The sequence below is a fragment of the Diabrotica virgifera genome, chromosome 7 (genome assembly GCF_917563875.1).
Source record: "Diabrotica virgifera virgifera chromosome 7, PGI_DIABVI_V3a".
In the NCBI taxonomy this organism is placed as follows: Eukaryota; Metazoa; Arthropoda; class Insecta; order Coleoptera; family Chrysomelidae; genus Diabrotica; species Diabrotica virgifera.
The window spans coordinates 236,561,326-236,583,537 of record NC_065449.1 but is presented as its reverse complement, the minus strand read 5'-3'; the positions used below and the strand labels follow the sequence as shown (position 1 = coordinate 236,583,537).

The 22,212-nt window shown below is 34.3% G+C and overlaps 1 protein-coding gene across 2 annotated transcripts in view; it reads left to right on the top strand.

The window, feature by feature from the left end:
- The first annotated feature begins 5,017 nt into the window (after window positions 1-5,017).
- The window catches only part of LOC126888254 (endocuticle structural glycoprotein SgAbd-2-like), a 34,973-nt gene continuing 17,778 nt past the window's right edge, over window positions 5,018-22,212 (top strand). Inside the window, exon 1 of one of the 2 annotated variants that reach the window (XM_050656350.1) lies at window positions 5,018-5,173. In XM_050656350.1, the coding sequence (XP_050512307.1) occupies window positions 5,159-5,173 (15 nt within the window). In that variant the 5' untranslated portion in view covers window positions 5,018-5,158. Of the gene's footprint in view, window positions 5,174-7,034; window positions 7,149-22,212 lie in introns of those variants that run through there. The other variant, XM_050656351.1, reaches the window with a different exon arrangement.

Genomic DNA, 22,212 nt, shown 5'->3' with positions numbered 1-22,212 from the left:
TTATGGAAATATAACAGATAGTAATTGATCAAGATTGATCGCGATTCAGAGGACTGGACTGCGCTCCGTATTCTAATTGAAAAGTAAAATTGTTTTGCCTTCGCATTGCAACTGAATAAAAATGGTATACATTTTTATTTTATAGTCGTATTACTCCGTCGAGTAACCAGGTGCATTTTTCGTTGGAACTTTATCGAGCTGCAGACGGGGGATGTGAATTCCATAGTGTAGAATTCCTTCCCTTTGTCTTCACTGCAGCATCCATTTGGCTTGCAAATTGTAGAAGCCTTGGAGGTGTCACCAGGAAAATGTACCAATAAGTTTTCAATTTAAAAATCTTTTAGTAATATTTTTAATATTTTCAATATTATTAATTTTGCTATTAGGATTGAAAACTAACTTCATCTTTCATAGTTGAAAAAGGTTTACGTAAAGATAAAATCAGTTTGGCTTTATGCAAGGCAAATCAACAATAGATACACTTTTCAATATAAGGCAGATAAATAGAGGGATAAAGAAACAAACGCTCATGGTATTCATTGATTTTGAGAAAGCATATGATAAAGTTTTCCGAGAATTTCTGTGGTGGGCACTAAATGAGAAAGGTGTCCCCGCTGAATATGTAAATATTCTGGGAGACATGTATGAGGTAGTAGTGTTAGGACAAGTGTGGGAGATATTGATAAATTTCATTGAAAAGTAGGATTGCACCAAGACTCTGTACTTAGTCTTTATTTACTATGGGGTGGCATTCCCAGGTGCGCAATGCATGCTGATGATATGGTGTTAGGAGGAAATACTGACAGAGCTTTAGAATTAAAACTGGAACAGGATACAAGTCTTTAGGAAAAAGGTTTTAGAAAAAAACTTCATTTAAAGATGGAGTTAGAAAAAATAAAATAATAATTCTGGATAGTGGAATGATTGTTAAAATCAATACTAGGTGGCTAGGATCAGTGTTACAGAGCAATAGGGAAATGAATGGAGATGCATGTGGTAGAATTTTGGTTGGACAAATAACCTAAAAGAAACCGAGTGTTGTGTTGTTTGATAGAAAAATTCCAATGAAACTGAAGGGAATATTCTATAAATCAGCGATTAAATTTACTATATACGAAGCTGAATGTGGGCAGTTAAAACGAAACAAGAACAACAAAGGAATGTGGCGGAAATCAGAATACTTAGATGAATGGTTGGAGTGACAAAAAGGATACAATTCAGAATAAGTGTATTAGGGAAAGCTTAGGGGCGGCACCAATTGATGCCAGAATGAGAGACTGTATAAAAGTACAATATGACATTGGTATGACTTGAGATAGAAACTTATCCTCTTTTTGTACCGTGCTTGTTTTCAAGCGTTGGCTATCGTCGTATTATAGCCAAGAATATGGTTTAACAACTAACATCAAGAAGACAAAATGTATGAGAATATCTAAAACTCAAGGAAATAACAAGAATCTCCTCATAAACGGAACCAACGTCGAACAAGTAGACCAATATGCATATCTTGGAACAATGATCAACTCCACAAATGATTACTTCCAGGAGAAAAATTAGAATAGAAAAGGCTAGAGCGAATTTTAACAAAATGAGAAAAGTGCTCTGCACAAGACATTTAAGGTTAGAGCTAAGAATAAGGTTGGCTAGGTGCTACGTTTCCTCGACTCTGTTTTACGGAATGGAAGCTTGGACCTTGAATGCGGCATCAATGAAAAAACTGGAATCATTCGAGATGTGGGTATATAGAAGAATTATAAACATATCATGGGCAGAACACGTCACAAACAAGAAGGTTTTGAGAAAGATGAATAAAGAAATGGAAGTCTTAAATGCAATTAAAACCAGAAAATTGGAATATCTCAAACATATTACACGTGAAGGGAAATACAACTTGCTCCAACTCATTATGCAGGGAAAGATTCAAGGAAAAAAGAGCATAGGGAGACGCAGAATAACGTGGCTGCGCAACCTGAGAGAATGGTACGGATGTATATCAAACGAACTTTTCAGAGCAGCCGCCTCCAAGGTCCTAATAGCTATGATGATTGCTGACCTCCGTCGCGGAGATGGCACTTGAAGAAGAAGATCGTCGTATTAACAAGCTGACGAAATGTTGTCGGTCGGGAGCTATATGAAACAATTCCACGACCGTTCGACTTGTCCATTATCTATGTTTCGCAGCCAGGACCGTTGTTTTCTTCAACCCAGAGTTTTCCTTCGATTTTGCCTTGAATGACCAACCGAAGAAAGCGATATTTAGGTCCTCTCATTATATGACCGAAGTCATGAACCTTTCTCATTTTTATGACGTTGATCAATTGTCCATGGGATTCTGAGCATGTGACGGTAAAACCACAACTCGAGCGCTTCTAATTTGTTGAGATTCTTCACTTTTGTTGTCCAAGTTTCACATCCATAAAACAAAACGGACCAGACGTAGCACTTCAATACTTTTAGAGGTGTGGTCAATGACAAACTTCTACTGGACGATACAGAACGCTAGCTAATAAAGCTTTTTCGTGCTAGTTCTATTCTGGTCGAAATTTCCTCATCACTTTCAACCCTGCAGTCAATCCAGCTACCCAGATATCTAAAGTATTCCACCTTTTCCAGGATTTTGTTTTCTAATTTTAGTACTGAGTCTTCGATACTAATTTTCCCGACCATAATCCATTTTGTTTTCTTTGCATTAGAAACTTATAGATAAATGTAATTAGGGAAGCTGATACCGCATAGGGATAAAGAAACAGGGAATTATAAAATGACATAGTCATTTCACTTTAGCATACTGGGATAATATTTTTTGGGAAATTTATAGTCCGTTCTTTAACGGTAAAATATTGCAAAACCTCTAAATTTTAAAGAACCGCTTGGATTGACATGAAATTTGGCATACACATAGCTAACAAGTCAAAGAAAAAAGTGATATTGTGCCGATATGTCCTTTTGCCCTGGGGGTGGTTTTCACCCCCTCTGGGGGTGAAAAAATATTCGTCCAAAGTAAGTCAGGAAACGGATAAACTGACTAATTTTAAGTAACTTTTGTTCTACAGAGTTTTTTCACTAAGTCAATACTTTTCGAGTTATTTGCCAGTGAATATGTTCATTTTTTCAACAAAATAACCACGCTTTCAGACGGTTTTTCGCAAATAACTCAAATAGTAAGTATTTTGTCGAAAAAATATTCTCACCAAAAATATAGCCTGTAAAAAAAAAATGGTGTATAGATCATTTCTCTATACCTAGTAGAATCAGAGTTATAGCTATTGAAAAATAGGTTCATATTCGTCAAATTCCAAATGGAATATTTTAACGTGAAATTACCAAAAATGGAGCACGTTTCGGGAAAAACTCATTACAACTTATTTAAAGTGTTTAAAAATAACTTCATTTGTGTTTTATAAAAAAAATTTCTAGCATCAAAATTGAACAAGTTACGCTCAAAATAAAGTTAGTCCCTTTTTGTTTTGTTAAAAAAATCGAAAAATTCACCCCCTAATTAGTATCTTAAATGAATTTAATCGTTACGACTTCACAAGTTTCTTGACACGTGTATGTTTTTTTTTATATAATCTGTAAGTTTCATCGGTTCAAAGTTCTTATTATTGAAAGGGCTGTAATTAAAAGGGGTTGAATGAGTCATTGATCACGAATGTATGCAAATTTAGAAACACCAAATCTTAATCAATTTTTGTCTAACAAAAAAACAAAGAAATACATGATATTCAGACAAGCAATGCTGACTTTTTTGTTTTTCGAGATTTTTGGTATCTCTAACAATTTTTAAGTTATTTTGAACAAAATCATATTTTTCAAAATTAAAATTTTTAAAAATTTTATTTGGAAACAAATTTTTTTCAAAAATAAGCACTTTGAATCGATGAAACTTACAGATCATATAAACACAACATAAGTAAAATAATTTGTGGAGCAGTAACGATTAATTTCATTTAAGTTGCTAGTTAGGGGGTGGTCTTCCCGATTTTTTTTTTGCCAAAACAAAAGGGACCAACTTTATTTTGAGCGTAACTTGCTTAAATTTAATGCTAGAAACTTTTTATAAAAACAAAAATATAGCTTTTTTTAAACAATCTAAAAAAGTTATAATGGGTTTTCCCCAAAAAGTGCTTGACTTTTTGGATATTTCACGTTGAAATATTCTATTTGAAATTTGGTGAATATGAATCTATTTTTCATTGGCTATAACTCTGGTTCTGCGAGATCCAGAGACCTAATGCTTACACAATTTTTTAACTGTTTTACAGGCTATATTTTTGCTAAGAGCGTGTTTTTCGACAAAATACTTACTTTTTAAGTTATTTGCGGAAAACCGTCTAAAAATGTGGTTATTTTGTTGAAAAATGAACATATTCACTCGCAAATAACTCGAAAAGTGTTGACTTGTCGAAAAAGCTCTATAAAACAAAAGTTACTTAATATTAGTCAGTTTACCCATTTCCCGACTTATTTTGGACATATATTTTTTCACCCCCAAGCGGGGGTGAAAGTCACCCCCAGGGCAAAAGAACACATCGGCACAATATCACTTTTTTTCTTTGACATGTAAGCTATACGTATGCCAAATTTCATGTCAATCCAAGCGGTTCTTTAAAATTTAGAGCAAAAACCGTGAAAGAATGTACTATTAATAGCACTGAGAAATCCAAAATCCAGTCATTTTTTATTATAGTTTTTGGAATCAATTATTACATTATAATACATGATACATTGGGATATAATAATTTTAGATTAACAGAATATATAAAAGAAAGATTTTCGCTTATAAAATAGAGACTGCATTTTCCATATTTACTGATTAAACAAAAAAAAATCAAATTTACTACATATAAAAAACTTACATAATTGTAGGCGTAGAATGATTAATTACATGCGTTACTATATTATTCATGTATAAATTATTTAAACCTTCATTATATAAACAAATATTGATTACAAAATATTAATATGCGACTCTTATTTAATATTATAAGTAAGAAAAATTAGACTGAATATTAATTAACATCCATTACACCCAAAACTAAGGCAGCAATTTCTGGGTAAAACCTTCTGAGCAAAATGTGGGGACAGCCATCATACATTTGAAAGTATATAAACAACTCATAGCGTGTCGATCATCATTTTGTTTTTGGTGCAGAAGATGCTATTGAAAGCGGTGAGTCTCTAATTTTCTAGGACACTAACACTGTAATGACTGCCAGATTAATCATAATCGAGATTTGGTAAACATTAAAAATTAATTATTTTTTGATGCGGTGTACCCATTCATTATATAATTAAGTTCACGTTCTCGTCTTCTCGTTGTACAAGGGGTGATGTGAAAGTGATTGGTGAATTGTGATGCTAATAAAACGTTAAGTAGTGTATTGATGCTTTTTATCATTGAGTAATGTAACCTCGCTTTATTGCTTTTCGATTCTCTGATTTTTTACATTTTTAAAACGGTTTTCTTGGAAACTTACTACATTAAAAATTAATTACTTGCTACTTTTTCGATCTTAAATCCGGAAATAATTGTCGAAACAAAATTTTAAATGTTTTTTTTATCGCATCAAACCCTAGGGTTACTAGAGGGGTGGTTATTTTTAATTTATAAAAAGTTTTATCTACTCTATGTCATATTGTGTATAAGTTTTTAGTTTGTGAAAACTGTCATTATAGATAGCAGTGCCTGAAGGATTTAAAGTGTGCGTGAAGTAACAATGTATTTAAAATGGGATTTACTTTTTCGCACTGTTTTTGCACACTTTCAAATATCCTTAACTATCGCATTGTCATGGTGACGACATGTGAGCAATAAATTACAACAAACTTTTGACAGTTTTGTGGTTTGAAAGAAGTTATAATTTTTAAATATCAAAGTTCTAAAAATTGTAGAATAGAAATGAATTCCAGTGACGAAGAGTTACAGTTTTTTTTTTATCGGAGATAAAATAAATACTGTATGAAACAGTGCACGAAATACTTTTTGCGAACTTACGCGATGTATAGCACTCGCTCCGCTGTCGCTAGTGCTCTAAACATCGCGTGTGTTCGCAAAAAGCATACTTCACGAACTGTTTCATAAATAACTATTTGTACACAGCATTTTTAAAAAATACGAAATTTTTTTGAAATATTACAGTTTGATACCTATATAGTTCACAATTTTTTAATTTAACACGTTTATTATTTTACTAATATCTTCTACTACAACTTCTTTTAGATTGTGTTATATTTTTGCAGTCGATTTGGCTCTTGAGTATACTGAACAGTCTACCATTATATATGTTGTACTGCAATTATTATTGATATTTGACCGTTGTGGCCAATAGGATGAGGGTCCTTGGAGATAATGTATCCATGTTTAAGTTTTGTATTACCTAGCCGCAGTCTGTTGAGGATTATTTGGAAACAATAGTTAAGCAGAAATATCATCTAGTTTTAAAATTTTTAGTTTGGCGTCTGGTTGGCTCAATTTTCTTGCCAGATTTTGTTAATGCAGGTTTTTAATAATATTTTTTGGTCTGGAAATGGCATGTTTTGCATTGTAGGGGTTGTCATGTTAACAGTTAACGTGTTGACTGTTTCTTCTGCTTTCTCAGCCTATTTTCCTATCTGAATCCGGAATCTCCGGTTGCTCAAGTACGAGGAGATGAGTTTCGTTAGGCCCCACTGTATACGAAGTCTTCCCATTATGTTACGTAAGTCTTTTGTGCCACACTCTATCAAAGAGTTTGCTTACATCCAGGAAGGCTGCTCCTGGTATTGTCTTTGGCCTTGAAACTAAATTGAGCTTCTGGGATTAGTCTTAGCCTGTCTGTTTCGGATTGGAGTCTGCTTAGTATGATTTTTTCTGCAACCTAGCTGACTATGACGTCTGGAAGTAATCTAATCGGCCTCTAGTTTTGCGGAAATAAGTTGTCTCTTCCTGGTTTTGGGATCATGATGACATGGGCATCCTTCCAATTTGTTATGTTTGTTATGGTTTTTTGTTAAGACACAGTCTAGTTTTCGCTGGCATATAGGTACTTCAGAGGCCTGTTTTTAATTTCTTTTTAACCAGGTGCTTTTCTGGTGTCAGAGCAAATATAGGCCATAAGGTGTCGATCATTATTTTGGTTTTGGTGCAGAAGATGCTATTGAAAGCGGTGAGTCTCTAATTTTCTAGGACACCAGCAATGTAATGACTGCCAGATTAATCATAATGGAGATTTGGTAAGCATTAAAAATTAATTATTTTTGATGCGGTCCACCCATTCATTATGTAATTAAGCTTACGTTCTTGCTGTACAAGGGTGATGTGAAAGTGATTGGTAAATTGTGATGCTAATAACGCGTAAAGTAGTGTATTGATGTTTTTTATCATTAAGTAATATAACCCCGGTTGATTGCTTTATGATTCTCTGATGTTTTACTTGTGTAAAACGGTTTATAACGTTTTCTTGGAAATGGACTACATTAAAAATTAAATATTTGCTAATGTTACGATTTTAAATCCGGAAGTGACTGTCAGAACAAAATTTGAAATATTTTTTTATCGAATCAACCCCTGTGGTTACTGTGGAACTGTTTATTTTTGATTTTTAAAATGTTTTAACACATAGAAGTTTGAAAAAATACGAACATTTTTTGAAATTCGAACCCGCTTATTGGAATAGCCTACGAGCCAAGCAAAAGTATTCCTACAACCGGGATATTCTAATAACTTAATAAACATTTTTTTGGTACGGGTGATTCAAACCTTTTACATTTTGTTCTACTCTCGTCAGTCCTTAATCGATCTCGCAGTGTCTTTCCTTTAATTCTTCTAAGCATTCTCATTTCTGGTGTTTTCTGCAGTCACTGTGATTTGTCTGTGTTGGGTCTTGTTTCTGACACCTATACGATCAACTTGACAACTTGATACCAACTTGATAACTTGATACCAGGGAAGGCGAAACGAAGATATATAAAATAGCCAAACAGAGAGCAAAGAAAGCAAAAGATTTTAATCAGATTAGATGTATCCGAGATGAAAATAATAAAATACTAGTTCACGAAAGGGAAGTCAAAAAGAGATGGAGAAAGTACTTTGACAGCTTATTAAATGAAGAATTTGACAGACAGCCTGTAGAGTCAACGGAGACAGTAGCAGCAATGGTCACCAAAATAACCAACGAGGAAGTGGCTCAAGCGCTTCAAAAAATAAAGAAAGGAAAAGCGGTAGGACCAGATGATATTCCTGGGGAAGTATGGAGAGCATTGGGAGAGACAGGAACAAGATGGCTAGCAGGTCTATTTAATAGAATTATGGAAGTCGGACAAATGCCAGACGAATGGAGAAGCAGTATACTGGTACCTGTTTACAAAAACAAGGGAGATATACAACAATGTACAAACTACAGGGCTATAAAACTGCTTAGCCACACCATGAAAATATGGGAAAGAGTAATTGACAGACGGATACGTGAAGAGACCGAAATATCCGAGAATCAATTTGGCTTTATGCAGGGTAGATCAACAACAGATGCAATTTTCATTATAAGGCAGTTGATGGAAAAATACAGGAGTAAAGAAACAAGCGCTCATATGGTATTCATTGATCTTGAGAAAGCATATGATAGAGTTCCTCGAGAGATTCTATGGTGGGCACTCAATACGAAAGGAGTCCCTGGTGAATATGTAAAGATTGTGAGGGATATGTATGAGGGAGTTACGACTAGTGTTAGGACAGGTGTGGGAGAGACTGATAAATTTCATGTGAAAGTAGGATTGCACCAAGGCTCGGTGCTTAGTCCGTATTTATTCTCATTAGTTTTGGACCAGATAACAGCGAAACTACAGGGTAACATTCCATGGTGCTTAATGTATGCTGATGATGTCGTGTTAGTAGGAAATAGTGAAAGAGACTTAGAACAAAAACTGGAACAGTGGAGACATGCTCTGGAGGAAAAAGGTTTAAAACTTAGTAGGATAAAAACAGAGTATTTGGAATGTTCATTTAAAGATGGAGCTACTACAAATAAAATGGTATCTTTGGATGGTGAAATGATTGTGAAAAGCAATAGTTTTAAGTACCTAGGATCGGTATTACAGAGTAATGGAGAAATAGATGGAGATGCATGCAGTAGAATTAGGGCTGGATGGATGAAGTGGAAAGAAGCGAGTGGTGTGTTGTGTGACAGAAAAATTCCAATGAAGCTGAAGGGAAAATTCTATAAAACAGCCATAAGACCGGCTATGATGTACGGAACTGAATGTTGGGCAGTGAAAAAGAAAGAGGAACAACGAATGCATGTGGCGGAAATGAGAATGCTTAGATGGATGAGTGGAGTGACAAAGAAGGATAAAATTAGAAATGAGTATATTAGAGGAAGTCTAGGTGTGGCACCAATTGATGCCAAAATGAGAGAGCATAGGTTAAGATGGTTTGGTCATGTTCAACGTCGAGACGTTAATCACCCAATACGAAGAATAGCTGAAGTGCAGATTCCTGGAAGGAGTAGGAGAGGAAGACCAAAGAAGACCTGGGGGGAGGCGATAAGGCAGGACATGTTGGTAAAGGGGATTAACATTGATATGACCCAAGACAGAATTGGGTGGAGAAATGCAATTAGGGAAGCCGACCCCGCATAGGGATAAGGCAAAGAGAATGATGATGATGATGGGTCTTGTTTCTGATGCGTACGTCATTATTCGTTAACGTCCACATTATATCTCATTGTGTCCTCTATTTCGGCGATATCAAATTTGAAATTGTGGAAGTGGAGTGAAATAAAATATATCCGGCATTAAAAATGTTCCATAGCTAAGGTTAATACGGATTAGTTTTTCGTTTATCCTTAGAAGCTTTAAATTATTTAAACTTTTTTTTAAACTTTATTTTTACCTCGGTTGTTGACCATGAACATCTTCACAATATGTAACAAATATTCTCTTCCATTTCGAAAATTTTCTATATTTTGTAGCCATTTGAGTCGTAAACATTATTTATGTTAAAGGTTAACTACCTATGAATAAAATAATTATTTAAAATGAAAGGTTATGTCATTCAAGTTGACAATTTATTAACCTTAAACTTATGATAAATGAATGACACCGTGATTTATTGTTATTGTTTATTGATTAGTTTATTATACAATTCAAATATGTATCTTAATATTTGGAAGTTTTTCTTCGTTAGGGCCAGTTAATGGATAAATATTTAACTCATGGATTAAGTAAACTATGATTAAATGTAATTCAATTATTAGTTGAATGACACCCCTTGAAAATGACATTCGAGTGATACAATTCATTTAATTGGGACGAGGAAAATTAACGCTCACCAGCGGGCATCACTTCTCCCCGCCCTAATACTCCAGAGTATCCACTGCCCAGCGATATAACTCTGATGCGCTATAGGGGCTCTCTATCCACAGAGGACTTATCATGTGGAAGCCCTGGTTACAAGGACTCCCACACGAAATTCTACCCCGAACCGTGCAGGCCAGCTTTAGGCGCCCCATTCCCGCTATCTCTATTGATTTATCATCGATCTGTATTGATTGGGCCTGGAGTCTCTGCTCTCGAGGAGCTACGTCCAAGTGTTCGGTGTCTCTGCGCTCGAGGATGTGGGCTCTTCTTTTCCGTTTTTCGTGTTTTGCTAGTATTTTCTTGTAGCTTGCGCCTTTTTGTTAGCCTTTTGTTAATTTTTTTGGTGGACGAAGCCGTTTTTTTTTTGTAGATTCTTGTTGAGGACTCTCTGAAACATATAAAATCAACATTAATAAATACACTGTGATGCCAAAGGTGAGCATGTTGTCTTCTTTTGATAGAACTACGATTATCTAGACTTTATTTTATGTTTGCTAATATTTGCTGTTTGTGTTTTTATGCTTTCATCTATGGTACACATCTTACCTTAATATCTTTCGCAGGATCCGGTTTGGGTATTCTTCTAATTCAGTGAATTTTGTTCTGGCTTTTCCTCTAAACAGGAACCGTTCAGCGACGTATCTAAGAACTTTTGCAGCTTCCTTTAAGGTAGTTGTTGTGTGCTGCTTGAATCTTCTTGTTGTTGCTATGACTTGTGTGTCCCTATGCAAGAGATACGTCCCCATTCCAATAGCTTGGAACACATTTCATCCAACTCATGCTAGGAGAGCCTTACACGTTCTAATTAATTTTTCTTAAACAAGAGTTTGACAGTTTATTTCAGGACAGACTTACTTATTCGCCGTTTTCTTTTTGCAATCCTAATGAAAAATCTACTATAGTTCGAGTATTTTTTAAAAACCTCACTCTATCGGTTGCGAATATCAATAGAAAGTTCTTAATAAGATGTTATATTTTAATACTGTAATTAGATTTTTTTCTTACACGATAGGAAGTAAATTAAAACGCCAATTTTAATGAGCCATTAGAATGATTGATTGATGTTTTATTTACTTATTTTTAATAATTTTATTCAACAATTTCCGTAAGTTTAAGGTAAAAGTCAATGCTTGACATCTACAATTTTATTGTTATTGTTAATATAATTTTAATGACCGTTCTTTTAACAATTTCTCCCAATTATGCGATCAATCTGAAGGGCAAGTTTTATTTTTACTCTTTGAAGCAATTTTAGTGAATACAGAGACGCACTAGCTAAGATTGTAAGTTAAGTTTCAATATTCTCTTCTTGTTTACTTATTTTACCTCTTATGCCCCCTGCATCCACTGTTTTGCGTGTTCAATTTTATAATAGGCTTATGCTCTATCTATTTTAAATATGATACCTAAGATGACAGTCAAAGTTTGTTTGTTTCTGTTTTTGTTAAGCTTAAGTTTCAACTGTCAAATTTTTCGCTATATATTAACTTATTTTGATATGAACGATTTTAAAGAAATAGAGACCTTTATATTATGTACAAGTACTTGTGAAACATAAATCTGAGCAATGTATGTGGATCCACTGCATGATCCAATTAGGGATCTGCTTCCCAAAGAAATCAGTCGTCGTCTCAACATTGTGCTAACGACGCTAGGATGCAAACAAATTTGAACTCTCCTTCTTTTTGCGCATCCACCAACACCATACTCTTACCAGTAAAACTTCCAAGACCTATACCAATTTCTCTAATTTGGTAATGGTAGTGAAGGTAAAGTTATGATATTTCATAATTTTTGTTATGTTAAAGATCCTTTCGATATTGTGGCCTGAAAATATTTGATATACCTAAATAACTTGTATATCAGCATTACTTATTATGTTCCGTATCCGGAACACCAACATTTTGTACTTCCAGTGATTTTCCACATACATGGCCCTGTCATTTTTTAAAATTAAGTCGTCTTCTGTGTAGGTCTCTATCATCTCTTTGCATGATAGTAGATGTTGACTATTCTGTACCGCGCCACAGTCGCAGGTATCGTCCTCCTGGTATCCTCATTTTTTCAGGTTACTAGCACAACGTGAATCGCCGGTTCTTAGTCTGATTAGCTCTTTTCATGTCGGATACGGTAGATTGAGCCCAGCAGCCATCTCCTCTGATGGGCAAAAATGTTTTGTGGTAGCTGACGCTTGCCATAGGTGTATTTGTCGCGGATCTGGCGCTTTGGGGATGGATCTTGATGTTTTCAGAGAGATTTTCCGAGACCTTAGTCTACTTGGCTAAGTCTGGTTGTTTTTCAAGGGGTGTCTTCGGTCCGTCTCCTGATTCTTTCATTCTACCTCTGACGTGACCTGTCTCCTGATAGGTGGTGGAGCAATCCCAACTATCGGAGAAAAAGACCTCTTCGATAGGTGTCGGTTTCGGGCAACCCGATATTATAAGAACCGTTTCATTTAGAGCCACGTCGACGTTCATTGCGTGACCAGAGTTTGCCCACAATGGTGCTCCAAAATCCGCGGCCAAAAACATGCGGAGAATGTGTGGTTGTGCTCCCCATTGTGTGTTATTTATTTGCGGATGATAATATTTGTGACACTTACTTATATATCAGCATTTAGTTATATGTATATGGAACATTAGGTCTTAGATATAGAAAAAACTTTTTTCCTTTTGTAACGACTAATAATATAAATTTCAATATCACAACTTTTTTTTTAGTCCAGAAAGCCACTGCGCATCCGCTAGCAAAAATATTCTAATTCGGATTTTTTGCACAATCTTACTCAAAAAGGACCCCTTTTAATAAATTTGCATGTTGCCAGGACCAAAAGTTGGTCAAAAATTTTTTAAACGTTTTTTTTTGTTTTTTTCCTAAAATTAATTTTTTTGCATGGAACAAATTTTTTTTAGTTTTCTTGGATCATTGCAAACAGAAAAGGTCTTTTCTCTAAAGTTGATAGTTTTTGACATATAAGCGATTAAAAATTGAAAAATTGCGAAATCGGCCATGTTTAACCCTCAAAAACTATATGAAAAACTGAAAATTTGAGTGTTGCCAAGGTAGGTAAATATTCTTTAAACATCGATTGATGATATCCCGAAGAGTTTTTTGCAATACAATATCAAAAACCCCTTTGTTTTTTAATTGCCAATCAAGCGTGCGCGACACTATTTTCCGTATTAAATATAAATGAATAAATTCGTTATTTCGTAAACCGGTGACTTTAAGGAAAAATCCCAAAACAGGTCGGTTTTTATTTTTAAGTCATGATATTGTGGCATATATAGTATACTAGTGACGTCATCCATCTCGGCGTGATAACGTAATCGATGATTTTTTTAAATGAGAATACGGGTCGTGTGCTGGCTCATTTGAAAGGTTCTTCAATTCTCTATTCAGTAATATAAACATGTACATAATTATTTTTACAGGGTGTCCAAAATTTTTTTATTAAATTAAATCATTTAGCAAATTGACAAAAAAATTAAATTATTGGACACCCTGTAAAAATAATTATGTAAATGATTATATTACTGAATAAAGAATTGAAGAACCTTTCAAATGAGCCAGCACACGACCCCTATTCTGATTTAAAAAAATCATCGATTACGTCATCACGCCCAGATGGATGACGTCACTAGTATACCATATATGTCACAGTATCATAACTTAAAAATAAAAATCGACCTGTTTCGGGATTTTCCCTTAAAGTCGCCGGTTTACGAAATAACGAATTTATTCCTTTCATTTGCACCACACTGCATACACATGCAAGGGTCTAGGACGTTTCATCGCCGCCGTTTCGATGCCGCCAGTTCGATGCCGATGCCGGCCGATTCATCGCCAGTCAATTAATCGCTATCTGATATATTTCCGAATTTTCGACAGTTACAATTATTAGTTATTTTTAGTATTAATTAGGAATTCTAGGAAATGCGAGATATGACGGCGATTAAATGGACTGGCGATGAACCGGCGGCATCGAAACGGCCGGCGATGAACCGGCGGCATCGAAACGTCCCATTCCGCACATGCAACGGTGGAAAATAGTGTCGCGCACGCTTGATTAACAATTAAGAAACAAAGGAGTTTTGAATATTGTATTGCAAAAAACTCTTCGGGATTTCATCAATCGATGTTTAAAGAATATCTACCTACCTTGGCAACATTCAAATTTTCAGTTTTTCACATATTTTTGAGGGTTAAAAATGGCCGATTTCGCAATTTTTCAATTTTTAATCGCTTATATGTCAAAAACTATAAACTTTAGAGAAAAGTCACTAAAGACCTTTTCTGTTTGGAATGATCCAAAAACCTAAAAAAATTTTGTTCCATGCAAAAAAAATAATTTTAGGAAAAAAACAAAAAAAAAAACGTTTAAAAAATTTTTGACCAACTTTTGGTATTGGCAACATGCAAATTTGTTAAAAGGGGTCCTTTTTGAGTAAGATTGTGCAAAAAATCCGAATTAGAATATTTTTCCTAACGGATGCGCAGTGGCTTTCTGGACTATTTATAGAAATAATTTCATTGTAGTCTTTTAAATTAATACCAGCTTAGGTCACAAATTACTAATGTATTTACATATTTTGTTAAAAATATAGTGTGGTTAAATAAGTCTCACGATTTTCCAAGAAAATGATATTATTGACACGAAAAAGAGACAATAGACGACGTCGATAACTCTTTGTGCGTCTTACAACACTAAACAAAATTGGCAAAATCAAATATTTTATTAACCTTGATCATTAAACTTTCTTCTTAAAATTTATTTTAATACAAACTGGTATACTCCATTTATAAAAATGTACTTAACAAAAGTACACTACATAATAACCAAGATTATCTTCTCATCACTTTTCTTTTTATTTCTTTCACTTTCTTCGATAAAAACTGCCATTACTGTAATTACGACATCCTTTGTGGCAACATGTATATCAAGAAGTTTTGTTTATGATACAGCATTAAGTAAAGCAATTTTTGTTGCTTTTAGCAGGTCCGTATTTTTCTGATTCTTCCGATAGCAAATACCCTGTGGCAGTTTCAGGTTTCGGTACTTATATATTAATTAAGAGATCAGAAATTGATAGCGTTAAAAAATAATCATATAAAAATAGCTTAAGATAAAAAGGTCCTTTGCCCACCTTACGTCAGCAATTCTGGCAAGATTACATTACCATCTAAGTCTCTGTTCAGAAGATCTGGCTAATTTCAGGTTTCCGGAACAGCCCTCTGATCTCTGCACTTGTTCGTCTCCTCCAAACATCTATTAATCCCCCAAATACCTTCCTTAGAATACTACACTCCCAGATATTCAGCACATTTTCTTGATTTTTGTTCTTAACCTATGTTTCGCTTCCGTAAAAGACGGTGGGCTAGATCACTGTTCGGTATAGTCTCGATTTTGCCTCTCTGGAGATATTTTTTGTTCTTTGTGGTTTGTGTAGGGCTCCGACAGTTTTCTTTCGTAGATATTTACTCATAGATATTCAAACGCCGTGTAGGGTTGTGCTATAGAGGTAGTACCTTTCATCGGAACTACCACATCGAGCGTCATAGACGGGAGATGGTTCTTGATAACTGGTCCTCATAAGACACCCATCTCTCACTTATGGCTCCACGTGCCACACCCTGGGCAACTGCATTGGTCTGCAGGCTGAACTAAGTGAGGGTAGCCAGATATGGTGAAACAGGCAACGTCTGTACCCAGAATGGACTGTTGCAAACGGCGTCTGTTTCATAGTGGGCGGCTGAAAACTAAGCCTGGAAGTGGCATGAAGGAAGGCAACGGGATACCACCTTCATTATTTTTCCCACGAGAATCACATAAATACATTCAACTCAAAATTATCCGGAGGTATAAATGGTTCCCCAATCGGATCTTCGGGGGAAGCGGTCTTGAATGTTACAAACGTACGAGCAAACTTAAGAAAGACATTAAAGATAGGCACCTGGAATAAACGCAGCTTATTTGAAGCCGGGAAGCTGGCTAACTTAACTCAAGAAATGTGCAGTGTGAATCAAAAAATGTGCAGAATCAAAGTGAATGGAGTATTGATCACAACATATGATATGCTGATGATGCTTAATTTGTGACAACATAGCAGATGTTCAACAACTTGTCACTATAATCGGAGAATACAGTAAGCGAATGGGATTAGAAATTAAAATACCAAAAGACCAAATTCATGATCATCTCCAGAAACTTGGATGCATTTGAAAACTCCACTATAACACTGAATACTAAGTCCATTGAAAGAGTGAGCAAATTTAAATACCTGGGAACGTGGCTTTTTGAAGACTGGGCATAGGACAGGGAAGTAAAATGTCGCATTGAGCAAGCTTTCGTAAAATTCAGGAAGATACTGACCTGCTCAGAATTCGACCTTACACTGAGACTAAAGTTTATTAATTGCTACGTGTGGTCGGTGCTGCTATATGGCATAGAGGGCTTCGAAATGTGGCTTTATCGCCGTATCCTAAAGATACCATGAACGGCGAAAGTCACAAATATAGATGTCCTTAAAATAATCAACCAAGAACTCCAGCTTTTCGTAAATATCAAGAAGAGAAAAACGGCATATTTGTGTCACATCATGTGAAACGAAAAATACCAGTTCCTCAACTTATAATCCAGGGTAAAATTGAAGGGAAGGGAGGAATAGGACGCAAGAAAATGTCCTGGCTCCGAAACATAAAGCAATGGACAGGGATTAACGACATACAATCTCTGATAGGCATTGCAAGAAACAGAGAGTTAATGGAAAATGTGATCGCTAACATCCATTAGTGGATTTGCATTTGAAGAAAAAGATTCAAACGCCACTACTTTTTTAAAACAATATTCTTTACTCTCGATGTTTGTGGTAGTCTCCAGTTGTGTGTCTTCATGTGACCTGTCCCATTTCCATGCTTTCTATTTTGTTCATTAATAATCAGTCCATATCGCTTAACCTTCGATTGAAATGGTTTGGAAATCCTCAGAGGTCTCCTTTCAGTTATTGTTATTAAAACTGCATCGTTCGCAAAGACCAGAATCTGGTTTCTGTTTTTGTACAATATACCTCCCTTTCGTTTGTATTCCACCCTTTCTCAATATTGCATCTAACAAGACATTAACCTTCCGATAACCAACCTTTTTTTGTTACACGGATAACCAAGGTGGGGAAAAATGACCCCAGGTCAAAAATGTCAAAAATGACAATTAACAAAAAAATGAAGTTTTTTTTTTAATGGCATGGACTTTATGTCATTCAGCCAGTCACAACATGAGTATTAGTGTCATTGTAGTGTGTATGTTGAGTAAGTGTCTTGTAACTTTGCAAAGTCCACGTCGTTAGCGTAAAACTACTTGAATTACACATAATAGACGGTATTATACTAAACATCAACTTCGGAATATATTTTTTATTCGTAAAATATAGGGAATTTTTTTTATTTCAAAATATGAGGATATCTAGAATGATATTAAAGTCAAATAAAAAAATAATGAGTTAAAAATTGAAAATAATTTTGAATTTTTTAAAGAAAAACATACCCTGGGGTCCAAATTTCCCCCGCTTGGTCATCCGAAGGTTAAAGAGTACCTACTCTGGTTAGCGGATCTCCCCATTTTAACTTCAAATTTTCCTATTAGGCTTCCTCCTATCATTACTCTATTGTCGGTATTCACTAAGGTCATTTCTACTAGTCTGATCATATTTTCTGGAGTTACGAGTACACTAAGGGCCTGACACAGACGCTTTTTTATTACTAAATCGTAAGCTTCTTTGAAATCCATAAAGAGGAGGTTTAGCTTCAACTATTGTTCGCACGTACTGCTCTGAATCAATTTAAACACGAATATTTGATCTATTGTGGATCAGTCCTTTTTAAATCCTCTCTGGTATTCACCAAGCTGTTAGTTTGTGTTGTTCCAGTCCATTTTTTATGACTCTGGTGAGTACCTTTATGTGTTACATCTTACATCTAAAAGATACCCCTGTAGTTTTCGCACAGTGCTCTATCTCCTTTCTTATGAATGATATACTATTGCCTCTTGCCTCTCTCCATACTTTCGGCATTTCCTCTCACTCCCAGATTTTTGTCAGCAGGCTACATAGGTATCCTCATTATAAGCACTTCTCCTACATGGTTGATTAATTCCCCAGTAATATTATTGCTGCTTTCACTTTTTTTCTTTTATAATTTTTCTTGCCATATGTGGTGTCACTTAGTACTTAGTCCACTGATTGTTGGCCATTCCTGAAAGATATTGTGTCCAGTTTTACTTTAGGATGGCTGTCCTTTTAACAGAATTTTGTGTTCTTGTTGTAAAATAGCCTAAGCTAGAGCAAATTTTAACAAAACGAGAAAAGTGCTCTGCACAAGAAATTTAAAGTTGGAGCTAAGAGTTAGGTTGGCTTGGTGCTACGTTTTCTCGACTTTGTTTTATGGAATGTAAGCTTGGACCTTGAATACGGCATCAATGAAAAAACAAGAATCATTCGAGCTGTGGGTGTACTTGACAGAACACGTCATAAACAAAGAGGTTCTGTAAAAGATGAATAAAGCAATGGAAATCTTAAATACCACCCAAACAAGGATTTCGGACAGGAAGATCATCCACGGATGCAGTTTTTGTAATAAGACAAATAAAAGAAAAGTCCCTGGAATACATCAAACCAGCATATATGTACCTGATAGATTTGAAGAAAACGTTTGACAAAGTGAGAATTCAGGACGCGATACAGTTACTATATGAAAAGGGGATATCACTGGATTTAATAAAAACCATTGAGAATATACAGGGTGTTTCATTGGGAAAGTAACATACGTTAACTGTAGAAAGAGGACACTTAGGCGGTCTCAAAAATACCATACTTAATGGGTCTTACTTCATTAATAACAAAGATACTGGGTGTTTTATCTATTTTGCCATTTTCTTATTTGGTTCATAACTTTTTAACCACACTGTATATTTATTTTAAATTTGACACGGAAATATTATTTTAGGTGTACAATCAACTAATTTATTTAAAATTGTAAAAAATCCAGGTCCGGATTAAAAAATATTGGAAAAATAATCCGACCCAAAAAAAAACACCCTGCACATTAAATTTTTTTAAAATAGATTTTGTATTTGAAAAGAGGGTGAAAAACTAAATTTATTGGTATACTTTGAATTTTTGGCAAAATGATTTTTCTGGTAAAATTTTGAATTTGAATTCTATAATTATGCGAATTGCGAGAGCTCGAAGTAGAAAAAAAATTGAAATAAGACTTAAAACTTGTTAAACACACTGTATATTTATTTTATATTTAACACAGAATATTATTTAAGGTGCCCAATCAATTAACTTATTTACAATTATAAAAAATTCAGGGCCGGATTAAAAAATTTTGGAAAAATGTTCCGACCCAAAAAACACCCTGTACATTAATTTTTTTTAAATGAATTTTGCACTTAAAAATAGGACGAAAAACTAAAAGCGGTATACTTTTGAATTTTCGGCAATATCATTTTTCCGTCAGAATTTTGAATTTGAATTCTGAAATTATGTGACTTTCGAGAGCTCGAAGTAAAAAAATAAAATGTGACTTAATTTTAATTAATACCATTATTTAATGTAAATTGTTAAAATGTTAACATTTTAGTATTTTTTTTATTACAGCGACAAATAATTTATAACAAATATTCACCATTAATTAATAAATAAATTATACAGAGTAAACAAAAAATACATAACTTTAATCAACGAACTATTTTAAACATTAAAAAAAACAGAAAAAGATTGCTGAAACGTAACTTTTGGATATCAAAAATCCAAAGTTTATAACGAGGAAATAAATGGTAGAGAAGAACTTCTTGAGCGGATTCGAGACGCCTTCCAATAAATGAAGAATAACTCTGACGATATTACGAAGCCAGTCAGACAAATATGTAACAAAAAGAGCAAGACTTTGTCTTCGACAAGGTGGTGGCCATTTTAAACAATTACTATAGTTTTGATGAGTTATTTTTTGAAAAAAAAAAAATTGTTTTTTATTTAATTTGCAAAAGATAGTTCGTTGATTAAAGTTATGTATTTTTGTGGACTCTTTATTATTTATTCATTAAATAAAGGTGAATATTTGTTAGGAATTATTTGTCGCCACATTAAAAAAAACACTAAAATTTTAACATTTAATCAATTTAGAATAAATAATGGTATTAATTAAAATTAAGTCACAGTTTAATTTTTTTACTTCGAGCTCCTCAATTCACATCATTTCAGAATTCAAATTCAAAATTTTACCAGAAAAATCATTTTGCTGAACATTCAAAGTATACCACTAAATTTAGTTTTCCGTCCTCTTTTTAAGTGCAAAATCCTTTAAAAAAAATAATTTACAGGATGTTTTTTGGGTCGAAACCTTTTTCCAATATTTTTTAATCCGGCCCTGGATTGTTTATAATTGTAAATAAATTAATTGATTGGGCACGTTAAATAATATTCTGTGTTAAATATAAAATAAATATACAGTGTGTTTAACAAGTTTTAAGTCTTATTTTCATCCTCTTTTCAAATACAAAATCTATTTTAAAAAAATTTAATGTACAGGGTGTTGTTTTTGGGTCGGAATATTTTTCCAATATTTTTTAATCCGGACCTGGATTTTTTACAATTTTAAATAAATTAATTGATTGTACACCTTAAATAATATTTCCGTGACAAATATAAAATAAATATACAGTGTGGTTAAAAAATCATGAACCAAATAAGAAAATGGCAAAATAGAAAAAACACCCAGTATCTTTGTTATTAATGGAGTAAGATCCATTAAGTATGGTATTTTTGAAATCGCCTAAGTGTCCTCTTTCTACAGTTAACGTATGTTACTTTCCCAATGAAACACCCTGTTAAACAAGATAACATAGCTATGGTAAGATATAAGGGAAAACTACCGCAACCTGTCAAGTATGAAACTGGCATTAGACAAGGAGATTCGCTGAGCCCATTAATATTTAATCTGATATAATGGATGAAATCATAAAGAAAGTTAAAAAAAGAAGATATAGAATGCGAGAAAAGGAAATAAAGACAATCTGCTACGCCGACGACGCCATAATAACAGCCGAAAATGAAGATGACCTACACAGATTAATTATAGAATTCGAAAACACGGCTCTCATATACAACATGGTGATCTCAACGGAGGAAACTAAATGGATAGTAATATCAGCGGAACCGAGACGATGTAAATTGGTCGTAAATAACAAAAGATTAGAATAAGTGATGGAAACAGAATACTTGGGAATAAAACTGTCAAGCTACTGAAAAATGGAAGAAGAAGTACAAAAACAAGTGAACATGGCAAACAGAGCAGCGGGATGTCTCAACAACACAATCTGGAGAAACAAATACCTCACAATGGAAACGAAAACCAGGGTATATAAATCAACAAGGAGGGACCGCAGACGTTCGGAAACAATTAGCGTCTCTTTGCAAAGACAATGACGTCGACTTTGTAAAGTAACAAGACACTTACTCAACACACACACTACACATTACTCCCCTGACTTAGTGATAAGTTATACAATTACGTGGCTAAAGGTTCTAATTCTAAACCAAAGCCAGAATCAGAGAAAAAAAAAATAAATCAACAATAAGACTGATAATGACGTACACAGCGGAAACAAGAGCAGATACGGCGAAAAAGACTGCTGGAAACAGCAGAAATGAAAGACTTACGAAAAATAACAAACCAAACTCTAAAAGACAGAGTAAGAAGTGAGGAATTACGAGCGAGATGTGATATATAAGAAATAAACATGTGGACCAAAAGATGAAAAATAGAATGGAATCAACACACAGAAAGAATGACAGAAAATAGAATAGTACGAATAGCAAG